This window comes from Octopus sinensis, linkage group LG12, assembly GCF_006345805.1.
Source record: "Octopus sinensis linkage group LG12, ASM634580v1, whole genome shotgun sequence".
Lineage (NCBI taxonomy): Eukaryota > Metazoa > Mollusca > Cephalopoda > Octopoda > Octopodidae > Octopus > Octopus sinensis.
This window is the reverse complement of record NC_043008.1, coordinates 10,320,454-10,334,036: the sequence shown is the minus strand read 5'-3', so window position 1 is coordinate 10,334,036 and position 13,583 is coordinate 10,320,454. Positions and strand designations below refer to the sequence as shown.

The 13,583-nt window shown below is 36.7% G+C and overlaps 1 protein-coding gene across 1 annotated transcript in view; it reads right to left on the bottom strand.

Annotated features, from left to right (window-relative positions):
* Positions 1–382: 382 nt before the first annotated feature.
* The window catches only part of LOC115217966 (tumor protein p63-regulated gene 1-like protein), a 59,558-nt gene continuing 46,357 nt past the window's right edge, over positions 383–13,583 (bottom strand). The window contains exon 5 of the mRNA XM_029787693.2: positions 383–2,102. Coding sequence (XP_029643553.1) covers positions 1,757–2,102 — 346 coding nt within the window. The 3' untranslated portion in view covers positions 383–1,756. The remainder of the gene's footprint in view (positions 2,103–13,583) is intronic.

Sequence of the window (13,583 nt, the reverse complement as noted above, 5' to 3'; positions counted from 1 at the left end):
GCTGGATGCCCTTCGACAATCACACACCCCTTTGAAGGAATTCTTTTCCTTAGTTTGTTACCTTATATATTTATGATTAAGCCAGGGGTCGAACTCACAACCATCACTCATTAGCACTAACCTACTACACTTCACAATTAATCAATGCTTATATTCATTATCCAATTCTTCTATAAGATAATTAGGTAACTGAAATTAGGAGCTTTAAACCTAGTTTATTTTATAGCTATGGTGCTAATTAAAGATTCCGAGTGTTTGTGTCTATGTTTAGTCTATTAAAGAGAATGTCCCTTATATAAACAACAGAAGAACAAACTAGCACCATAGAAGAAAGCCAGAATGAACACCAGCGAAACATTGTAATTATAACAAGCAAGATGGGTCTAAATATATCAGAGTATAATAATTAATATTCTGTTTCTTTAATTAAACCACCAAGACATTAAAAAAGTATCAAACAAAATTTAGAATACAAAATGTGATAAAGAGAAAATATTTCAGAATAAACTGTTTTGAAAATTTGATAAATTTAACTAAAGAATGTTCTTGTGTTAAAGAATTATTATCTGTTTTGAACTTAGTTTGCAAATATTAGTAAATAAACAACTATAGTCTATGACTAGCAATCGGGGATATTCCTCACGTTCAAATAAATTCATAGGCATTTTTTTTTTATCTCACACCTTCTATTTCATTTTCTTTCCTATTCTTTCTTCTATAGTGTGCCACAGAATTTTAAAAATATAACTTAAATATAATAATCAAAGGCTGAACATCTTGCTAAAATGAGCACATGTGTGATTAATAACACAAGGTAAGCAACGGTTTTCTATATTTCTAACTTTCCCTTTTAACTGCACCAGTGATCTCCATTGCACCATTGGGTCCAAAAGACTGAGAACCACTGATCTTTGCTAGCACATGGGTGGTACATCTCTCAACAGGTGTATGTGTGCACAAAGTTATATATGTATGGATGACTATTTTTAATAATAAAGCAATATTATATTCTCATATCAGTCACTTTATCAATCAGTTTCATACCAGGAATTGAGATCAATTTGGCAATCATCAGAAATTCCTAAGCTGAAAGGAATAATATGGCATGGGATTTTTGAGGGGTTTTTGTTGTTGCTTTTTCATCGCCACTGGTCTTATGGCAACTACATACATATACATACACGCATATACAGTGTATGTATGTGTGTGTGTGTGTGTGTGTATTACACACATAATTTTCAGTCCTTATTAGAAAACAAAAATCCTTTATTTTACATCTAAAATTGTCTAACCAATGTAGAAATTACTTGAACAATATTCACTTTAAATTACCTTAATTACATTGCCAATGAAGAAGAAAAATGACAATGGTGCATAGAATAACAAAAATGTTCTAAAAAATAACAAAAAAATAATCTAAATATACATATATTTCTTGATATTTTTATATATTCCCACATTTGAACATTTTCTCATCTAACTCCAAAAAGAAACCAAAGAAAATGGTAAAACATTGATAATAAAATTGAAAAATATTTCCATCATAAAAGAGAAGACAATTTTTTTTTTCTTTCTATATTACAGTTCTTCTTCTTCAGCAGTTTCTCTTTTTGTTTTTCTGCTCCATGTCGGCATTCTTCTACTTTCATCCTCTCATGTTAAAGCTAGTGATGATACAACCATTTTCCAGTATATCATACAACAGTTTTAACTGTATTGCCCGGCATTATCTCTTCTGCCTCCAAATTGTTCTCTATTAGAAACAGAACCCATTCCGATCACGGCTGAAACCCAGAGAATTTGAATTGAAGAATACTGATGGCAAATTTACATAATTCTTCAATAAAATGGCCCCTTCAACAATCGTTGCGTTTTCGTTGGGTCGTTTCCGGTTGTAGCATTTGTTAAGGCAGTCCGCTAAGGTGTCCATAAAATCATCAACGTTGAAGTAAGCTGTTTCAGATTCTTTAGGATTATAGATAAGAGGATGGTGACAAAATATTGCCCATGGAATATCATTTGAAAATGGGTTCCAAACTTGAGAAATGGGTGGAATTTGGCCTTTATTCCAACAGACCTGGATACCTCCATGGGACCGATTACTGAAAAGAAAAAAAAGAGAAAAATAAACAAAAGAAAATGATTAAATTTCAGATAAAAATGTAATGGTGTATTAAAAAATATAAATAAATGTTATCTTAGTGCAGATCAGCTCATATCCAGCAGACCTATGATTAAAGACATTCCAATCCTGACCATTCCATTTTTCATATAGATAGAATATCTAAGATTAATCTGTATAATGTTTCTTTCCTGTTTTTAAGATGGTCATGATTTAGGGGAATTTCAACTGCTATTTCTGACAGGTTGAGTGAACACATAGAGACTCCGAATCTTTTCAGTTTGAACGGCAGTTTTTTCTAGCGGTGTCATCTGAAATTGTCACCCATAATTATGACCCTAGTATTGATCTATTGCATTTCAATCTATTTTAGGGTTAGGGTTGGACTTAGGGTTAGGGGTAGGGGGAAGGATATCTTTTTTCCTTCAGAAATGTAAATAAACCCAATCTGTTTCTTAAACGAGGGACATATTCATACGGCACAGAATGTTTTCACATCAACTGACGTCATTGATTGGTTGAAATTGCAGAAATTGAAGAAAAAAAACAACAAATATCTTACAAACTATAGAATTTTCTCAATAAAGCCAAGAGAAAAAGATGTTTTATAAACACATTCTACTAGTATATGAAGTTTAAAAGTGTTTAGTTACGTGGAAATTATTTTTAAAAACTGCCGTTCAAACCGAAAAGATCTGAGACTCCTTCATTAGCTTGGTAATTAAAGGGCAATAAACTATATGATGATAAAATAAATATGAACACTGTTTCATAAGATATTTTTTATATATTTAACCCTTTAACATTCAAAGAGTTAAAATTTGTTAAGTACAAAAGGAGCTGAATATTTTAAACCAGTAATATCTGGTAGTATTGATGCATATTGCTTTCAAAATAGGGATCACCGTTAATGAGTAGTCTGTTATTTGCTCAGCTGAACTCAGTGAATTAGTATGTAAGTGGCTGAGTATTCCACAGACACATGTATCTTTAACTCTTTAGCATTCAGATTACTTGGTTAAATGTAATGCTTATTCACAATGTTTTGAATTAATCATACCTTATCAAGTTGCTTCAAGATTTTAATGATGTGATTGTTTATTTTTTGAATGCCATTGTAGGATAGGTGTGGGAGTGGAGGCATATGGCCTAGTGGTTAGAGCAGCGGACTCGTGGTCGAGGGATTGCCGGTTCGAATCTCAGACCGGGTGATGTGTGTGTTTATGAGCGAAACACGTAAGCTCTACGCGGCTCCAGCAGAAGGTAATGGTGAACTTCTGCAGACTCTTTCGCCACAACTTTCTCTCACTCTTTCTTCCTGCATCTTACGGCTCACCTGTGACGGACTGGCGTCCCATCCAGGTGGAGAACCTATATGCCAAGAAACCGAGAAACCGGCCCTTATGAGCCAGGCATGGCTCGAGAAGGAACAAAACAACAACATAGGTGTGGGAGGCCAGATCCGGACAGTTTGAGCATAAAACAGGTAGAATATTCGGGCCACATATGACTGGTTCAAATGCTAATGGGTTAATGCAATCCTTAGGCAGAATCAGCATGTGACAAAATATTTCAATTACAGGTACAATTTAACAGGCTTCCATACAGTTTCCATCAATACTATTTCACTCACAAGGCTTGGGTTGATCCAAGGTTATGATCAATGATATTTACCCATTTAAGCCTTTAACCTTGCTGTGCCCTTAGTACCTTCAGTTGTAGAGAAAACCCCAACAATATCTTCATACAGCAAACCCATCCATCGCAAGTGAGCTGCTAGATGCAGGAAGAAAGAGTGAGAGAAATAAAGTTGTGGTGAAAGAGTCAGCAGAAGTTTGCCATTACCTCCTGCCGGAGCTGTGTGGAGCTTAGGTGTTTTTGCTCATAAACACACACATCGCCCGGTCTGAGATTCGAACCCGCGATCCCGCAACCACAAGTCTGCTACTCTAACCACGAGGCCATGTGCCTCCTCCACTGTAAAAGTGTACAAGTAGCACTTCTTTATTAAGTTCTTTGCTTTTGTTTCTCACTGGATATGCCATCAATAAAATATACATCAAACTATAAAAGAATTCACAGAAATTCTATTTAATTTATCATATTTTATTTGTATCTAATGAATATATTTTCTAATGTTCCAGTTACATCAAACACTATTAAGACATTTCAATAATCTGTCCATGAAATAAAAGATTTATTCAACCACTAAGACATAATGTTCAACAACATAATGTTCTTTACCTTTGCAGTAAATATTTCATTAGCTCTTAATGAAATTCTGCTCCAGAAGCATTTTTCCCTCAATCACACAGACAAAGGAAAATCATTAGAATATGAATATTTAATAAGGAACTAAAGTGCTACTGGTTTTCATGATGAGGTAAAAACATCATCAAACATTAGTTGTTCAACAAAGTGTGATACCAACTGTAAAAGCATGAGATAACAGCGATTAAGGCGAACGTTTTAGATATCAATTTTTATACTTTAACAACTTGAAGACTATTATTTTGAAAATTGGAGAGAGATTTTTGAGAGGTCATTTTTTTTCCTACATCTTATTCCTTCATCTCCTCTCAATTTTAAATTTCTGAAATAGATTTACTCTTTTACTCTTTTACTTGTTTCAGTCATTTGACTGCGGCCATGCTGGAGCACCGCCTTTAATCGAGCAACTCGACCCCGGGACTTATTCTTTTGCAAGCCCAGTACTTATTCTATCGGTCTCTTTTGCCGAACCGCTAAGTAACGGGGACATAAACACACCAGCATCGGTTGTCAAGCAATGCTAGGGGGACAAACACAGACACACAAACACACACACGCATATATATATATATATACATACATATATATATGATGGGCTTCTTTCAGTTTCCGTCTACCAAATCCACTCACAAGGCTTTGGTCGGCCCGAGGCTATAGTAGAAGACACTTGCCCAAGGTGCCACGCAGTGGGACTGAACCCGGAACCATGTGGTTGGTAAGCAAGCTACTTACCACACAGCCACTCCTGCGCCTAGAAAATTTCTTTTAAGGGAATTTATCTATAAAATCCAGTTTTTTAAAATTTTTAATATCACTTTTATAGAATGCCCCAGCATGGCCACAGCTCGTGAGCTGAAACTAGATGAAAAAAAAAACCTGTTGGTCAACTGAAAATGTTATATACATTGTTTTGGTCATCTGGTGTAATATGTAACACAAGCAAATCCCAAGACATAGTATTCAGGTCTATGGCAATGCTGATAATGTTAATGATTTCTAATCATCATCATCATCGTTTAGCGTCCGCTTTCCATGCTGGCATGGGTTGGATGGTGCAACTGGGGTCTGGGAAGCCAGAAGGCTGCACCAGGCCCAGTCTGATCTGGCAATGTTTGATATAAATTAGCGCTACCATTTATTTGCTAGAGAAGTGGTTGTAATTGATTAGATTGGGTTCGGTTTATTACTGGTACTTATATTTATCCAAGAATAGTAAAAAGTTGCTGTTCTATCAATGATAATTAACCAAGTTGTTCAACAAAAAAAAAGTTGTTAAAAAAAACGATTCAAACCAGGGAAGAACTTTAATTGGGTTGGCTGAAACTTACATCAAGTTATAGAACCACTATGTTTCTGTAAATCTATGTAATCAATCATTTAACATCTCTATTGTATGCTGGCATGGGTTGGATGGTTCAATAAGTGCTGACAAATTGGAAGAGTGAGTCATACTCCAATTTCTGCTTTGGAATGGTTTCTGTGGTTGGATGCTTTCCTGACACCAATCACTTTACTGAGTGTACTGGGTGCTTTTTTTCATGGTACCAGCACAAGTGAGATCACCTAGCAACATGCAAGACTAAGGGTCTGAGGAAGAGAGGAAAGGGAAGGGATTACTGTCAGAAGGTTAAAGAATAAAACATTTGATTCGCATAAATTCACATCTACACTTTGCAAAACTTGACATTTTTCATGAAACTATTACAAAATCTCGTCTCAAAAATCCAGTGTAAAAAGAAATTATGTTCTTGCAGCTTTTTGCAACAGTGTTTGCTTCTCTTCCAATGTCTTTGTTTTGACTTCAATCACACCTTCAAAATGACACTGCATCCTTTAAGGCCCTCATGCTTTCCGAAATCTGCCGAAACTTCAACTGATTGTCCCCCTTCCATACTCATACACATATGTGTATGTCATGACTCATGCACTGTTCTTTTCCTGACGTTTGTACAGTACTCTATGTACTATACATACACTTTAGATGAGTTGTAGTGCACCTGAGCACTGTACACAATGTTTTATTATTATTATTATTAAAGAAAGACTTCAGAATTGCAGCTGTGGCCGCAATGTTCCTCCCATCCAATATCTTAGAGGGATTTTAATTCACTTCCATTTCTAAAGCAAACATTAAGAATTTTCCACTTAAGAGATTGACAAAAATATCAAGAGAGAGAGAGAGCAATGACACTGTTATATGACAACAGTCAACAGCATTTTGGCCTACCAGTGAATGGTAAGCAGAGGCCACAAATGCGCCAAAGAAATTTTTGCAGCATCTCTTTACAATGTCCAGATATATTATTAGTATATTAGGGCTGACTCTTATATTTTGAAAAATTTAGTTGACTAATTGCACACAAATTTTTCACCTGATAAAATAAATTAGAAGAGACTGAGAGAGTGAGATAACTAAAGATACAGTGTCATCACAAGCTTTGTTATTTCATATCGTTCCTTCTCTTCTTTCATCTCCATATCACATTCACTCTCTTAACTCTGTTGTCTTGAATATTTACTTTCACTCCAACTCTTACTTGGCCTCACACCTACATTCATTAACAGGCTTCTTTCAATCTCTGTTTATCAAATTCACTTGAAAGGTTTTCGTCAACCTGGGGTTATAGTAGAAGACATTTACCCAATGTGCCACACAGTACAATTAAACCCAAAACCACGAGGTTATAAAGTGAACTTCTTAATGACAGCCATGCCCTGCACCTATCCTGATTTTGAGAAACGGTAGGCTGTATCCCTGCATGTAATAAGAGACAATGAAAAGGTTTGGCACTAAGAAGAATATCCGGTTGTAAAATACTGATTCAAAAAGTCCTATCCAACCCATGCCAGCACAGAAAAGCAAACATAAAAATACTGCTACCACTGCCAATGACAAAGGAGATATATTACTGAATATGACAACTGTTAGTTAAAGATATCACAGAAAGTATTTACAAGAAAAATTAGAAAATCCAGTCGGTTATAAAGAGCATAAATCAGAAACACAAGTAACACACAATGAAGAAGTGTAAATTAAGTGAAATACTGCTCTTGTAATTTACCTATCAACACCTAGATAGGTAAACATCATTTCCTTTTGTCTACTTATCTATAACTAAGTATTGGATCAGTTAATTGGTTGGTTGGTTAGTTGGTGCTAGATTATCCACCAATACTTACTACTAATGTCTAACAAAAAGTCAACAAAAACTTTCTATGTGGTTGTTTGATCTGCTAACAATAGCTGCTAAATCTCCCCCCAAATTAAACCCCCACTATGTTCAGAGGTGAAAGAAGACACTTGGTAATGGTAGTTTCAGACAAAACAAAAAAAATGGGAGTGGGGCAGTCAACCAAAAATAATTTTGCAGTGAGAGGTTTGAATATGAACTCTCCAGATATCTACCTACATAAATTTGAAGAACTACTGTGAAGCGACCCTCTGATCTTTCATTCTTTCTTTCTTTCATTTGTAATAGAACATGAATTTTCAGAATATCTATCAATGAAGAACAACTATAAACTCTCATTTTCCTGTTTTTCTGCTTATCTTTTGTCAATTCAACACACACACTATCTATTTGATCTTCACTTTAGTTTTATTATTATTATTATTTTTAGTTTATTCATCTGTCAAAATTCTTTCATCACACACTCTGTGACCTCTTCAGTGACTTTCTGACCCATGTGTCTCCTCTTATCCTACTTGTGTCTCTGTACACGAATACAAACATAAACGCATGCACAGGTAGAGATACATACCACAAAAAGACAAAATGGAATAGGCAGGACAAGAGTATAACAATATTTGTTTCAACACACGTTTTCACATCAAGAATCTAGAAAAACAAATACATAAACATATATTTATACTGTTTTATAAATGCTTCGATGTCATTAACAACTACCTGTCCATCTCTTTGTTTAGTGTACTTACATTAGTTCAACCAGTACACTGCCTATCATCAACTTATGTTTGCTTGGATTCCGTCTCATTTTGTTTAACATTGAATTTTATATACCTGGTACAATCTGAGCACTTGCTATCTCATCATCATCACCATCACCATCAGCATTAACATTCCTTTTCCGATGCTGGAATGGATAGGATGGTACAACATGAACTGACAAACCAGAGGGCAGCACTGAACTCCAATGTCTGCTTTGGTGTTGTTTCTACAGCTGAATGCCCTTCCTAATGCCAACCACTTTACCGAGCGTACTAAGTGCTTTTCTGTGTGGCACCAGCACCAGAGAGGTTACCAAGTACCAGCAAGACAAGGCCTACCTCAACTAAGTGAGATTAAGTATTGAAGACTATGAAAGTATGACAGAAGGACAAGAGCAAGTGTCTTGCTGAAGAGGTGAACACACAACTTTTCCATCAATATCTGTTATATGCCTTTCTGATTTATTCTTCCCTGTTATCAATTAATATCATTTTAATTACAAAAAGCCTTGGTATGGATCTTCAACCTATCAGTAGTAAACAAACTTCCCTTAAATCACTCCCTACCTTCTTCAAAAAGATGTTTAGAACTACACTGACTAATATAGTATTACATATATAATGGTTTCGGCTGAACTACTTTTCCTCATAGTTCTGCTCAAGCAGTACTGACCATGAGTTTAAACAACAGTTTGAAAGGATAAAGGATAGTCAAGTTTTATGGGATTTGAACTCAACACAAATAGTAGAGACAGAGAGCACCTAATGATAAACAGAGGCTTAACTATTTGTTCTCTGTAAATTCTTATTTTCCTGTAATAATGAAAGAAATTCATATACAATTACTGTACGAGGTCTGATCAATAAGTATCCGGATTGTTGCCATGGTAACGAAGCTGACGCACACAGAGTGAAGTCACTTGGCACAGATTGACATTGATGTCTGCTATGCTTGTGCACAAAGTTTTAACATTCTAGTTCGCTTCCGCTGTTTACAGCAGTGCTTCGAAGTAATGTATGTAACGTGTGATCATCGCATTGACCATGACAGAGACAGTCGTCATGGCAACACCTGCTCAGAGGCCAACACAAAGTTGCAGAAAGTGTATGGAGAGGAGTGTATGAGCCACAAACAAGTGTACGAATGGTTCAGATATTTTCAAGATGGCTGAAAAAATGTCGATAGTGACAAACATTCGGGGAAGCCTGCAACCATCAGAATTGAGAGGGAAATCATTGAATCACCACCCATGAGTAATCAGAGGTTGTGCAGATTAGTTACGGTTCAGTTCAGTCCATCATCATTAAAGATTTGGGTATGAAACGCGTGTCTGCCAAAACTGCTTTTAGCTGACCAAAAAGACTCTCAGGTTTCAGTTGCACAAAATCTCGACTGTGTCAAGAACAATGAGACATAGAGGGGACAAGCAAGGACAGACAAACGGATTAAATCGATTACATCGACCCCAGTGCGAAACTGGTACTTTATTTATCGACCCCGAAAGGATGAAAGCAAAGTCGACCTCAGCAGAATTTGAACTCAGAACGTAACGACAGACGAAATACTTATTTTTTTTTTTTTTTACTACCCACAAGGGGCTAAACATAGAGGGGACAAACAAGGACATACAAACGGATTAAGTCGATTACATCGACCCCAGTGCGTAACTGGTGCTTAATTTATCGACCCCGAAAGGATGAAAGGCAAAGTCGACCTCAGCGGAACTTGAACTCAGAACGTAACAACAGACGAAATACCGCTAAGCATTTCACCCGGCACACTAACGTTTCTGCCAGCTTGCCGCCTTGCACTGTAAAGTGTATGATACATGACAATGACAATAGTCAGAGCAGGCAGAGAAATACTTCTGGCCTTTTCCAGGGCCTTTATGACAACTGGAGGAAAGGAATAAATTACCTTCAGACTACACACCTGATCTGAATCCTTGCAACAGAATGAACTCTACTAACGGCACTCAAGGGACCGTTAGTGATGTTTACCGACATCTCTCTAAGCTAGTCTTTCTTTCTCCAGTGCAAACACCCAAAGTACATTCACAGTAAATTATGTTGCTATGTAGGAGAACCCTTCAGGGAATAATTAGTATCCAGCTTCACAATATTTGGTATTAATATTAATCATATTGATTTAGACTAAGTGTATATTAAACATTTGATTATCTTCATGCAATCAATAACCATAAAAAGCCAATCCTACATTATCTATATTTTTTTCCTATCATTTGTTGCACCAAACATAGATAAATTGCATTACTTCTCCTCGAAGGGAAGGTGGATGTGTTATTTTTTATTCAATAGCAATTTAGCATTTCTTGCATTCGGTAATCAGTTCAATTTTGAGATTGTGTGTGAAACAGGTTAAAAAATAAATGTTCATTTCTCACAGATGCTCCCTCACCACTTCTACATACCACATATATTCATATAAATAAATATGGCACAAAACTAAACCACCACTGTAACGACTTCACTGGATGCTCTGTTCATGGTCAACGCAGACAATTATTGAATTTGATTGACATCAGCGTTCCAGCCACAGATATTGATTATGAGTATCACCATAATATCGATGACAATAAAGGATGTCAACACTTTATATAATATTATTATATTAAATTCAAGTCAATATGTGAGTGTCCACATAATCATTTCACTGGATTCTTGTTTCTCCGGCCACAAATATCCTAGCATCTTCAAAATGGATACCACATGTTTCAGATACTTAATCTTATAACATACCTTACAATAAAGATAAATGACTGGCTGTTTCCTAAGCCCCATCAAGGGACTTTTAATCTATACACTGTAACTCCAGTTTCATGGCATTTACTGGATGAGGGGAAAATCTCCCCCTGGAGAGGATCAACATTCACAGATCTGATAACTACTCCTGACATTTAAGGGAAGCCAGACATATGCAATTAAGTGTACAGTTCAAATAAACAATGAAACATGTACTCAAACAATTGGTGAGTCAGAAGTCCATAATATCAATATGGTCAACTTATGAAAATGGAACGACCACTGCTAGGAACATCAATCAATTGCTTTCATTAATTGCTTCCATGTCATCGGATTCTCTCAGCTGATAAACAGGGATGACCAAATATTATGAAACTTTAATTTGCACTGTTTACAGAATTGTTGTTGTTGTTGTTGAGCCTAAGCTCAGCTTTGACTGAACAGACATACGATCAAAGGCATTCCAGTGATGACCATTCCATCCATCAGTCAAGCATTGTTTATCTAAGATTACATCATCTAATGTGTCCTTCCCTTTTCAAAACGGTAAAAACAGTAAAATGCATCTCTCTTTTACTCTTTTACTCTTTTACTTGTTTCAGTCATTTTGACTGCGGCCATGCTGGAGCACCGCCTTTAGTCGAGCAAATCGATCCCGGGACTTATTCTTTGTAAGCCCAGTGCTTATTCTATCGGTCTCTTTTGCCGAACCGCTAAGTGACGGGGACGTAAACACACCAGCATCGGTTGTCAAGCAATGCTAGGGGGACAAACACAGACACACATATACATATATATATATATATATATATATTCATATATACGACAGGCTTCTTTCAGTTTCCGTCTACCAAATCCACTCACAAGGCATTGGTCGGCCCGGGGCTATAGCAGAAGACACTTGCCCAAGATGCCACGCAGTGGGACTGAACCCGGAACCATGTGGTTGGTTAGCAAGCTACTTACCACACAGCCACTCCTGCTGATGTTCACAAAGAATATTCAGTTGTTTGATCAACTGAAATATTGTATTTCATTGAACTAGTGCATAAGTGCCTGAGTATTCCACACACTGTGCACTGTTAACTCTTTCACATTTAAATTGGCCATATCGGGCTCAAATGTAGTCGCAGATACACAAAAAGATGGGATGATCATGGGCGGAATATTTTTGACCGCAGTTCTCTTCAATCTGGCTTGACCTTTGACTCTGTGCTTAAATAACAATAGCATACACACTGTAATATCTATGCACTTTTGAGGAATGAAATACTGTAAATTTAAAAATCTGTCCAACCCATACCACAGACAGACTACAAAAAAGATGAGAAACTTAACGATGACAATGACAATAGTGGTAAAACTAAAATTATAATTAATGCTTGTTATCAATTCTACTCTCACTACAGCAAATCCAGCCCTTTAATTATCCCAGTAATTAATATCAATTTTGATGACCTCCAGATATACGTTCCGTCTTCGTCTCCTTTATTTCTACATGGTTACTTATTAGCACTGTTTAAACTGAAGCACTCAGTACTCATCCCTGATAAGGTCACCCAGGTAAACCTTGTAGCAAATGTAGGTGAAAGCACTTGTTTTGCACTTGCAAACCAACATAAATAAACAAACTAAGCATAACATACTTTCTCTCTCTCTCTCTCTCTCTCTATCTATCTATCTATCTATCTATTTCTCCTTTATTGTTGCTAGACACCAAAATTATTTTGATTAGACCCCTCAAGAGCTTCGTGGAGAAGTGCTATTATAACTAGTATAACAAGGACAGTGGAAAGACTTGAGAGTTTTTAGACTGGGAGAAAGCAATATAATTGATAATTATGTTCTCATTTAACCGGGTATTTTTGTTAGGCTTTGAAGAAGTGTGAGACTGCTGCACCAGGCTGGAACAGGTGTGAGGTACTGAAACATCAAGATCAACATGGTTATGTTCATAACATTCTATAGCTTACATTATGAGCACCATGGAGGGCAGAAAACAGCTACATGGGCAACTGTTGTTTTTCCATGCACTCTAGCACAGGCTGCACTCTGCTGAGGGCACTCCCAGTGTTGCTTCACTTTGGGCTGGGAGACTTTCCAAGGACAGATCCTAGTCTTATAAGACATCACCATCATCGTTAGCCACTTTTACAAGGTGGTGAGCTGGCAGAAACATTAGCACGCTAAGCGAAATGCGTAGCCGTATTTCGTCTGCCGCTACGTTCTGAGTTCAAATTCCGCCAAGGTCAACTTTGCCTTTCATCCTTTCGGGGTCGATAAATAAAGTACCAGTTACGCACTGAGGTCAATGTAATCAACTTAATCCGTTTGTCTGTCCTTGTTTGTCCTCACTGTGTTTAGCCCCTTGTGGGTAGTAAAGAAATAGGTTTTATGTCTGCTTTTGATGCTAGCATGGATTGGGCAGACTGTCATGGTATGAGTCAGAGTTATTCACGGTTACTGACCTTGGACAAG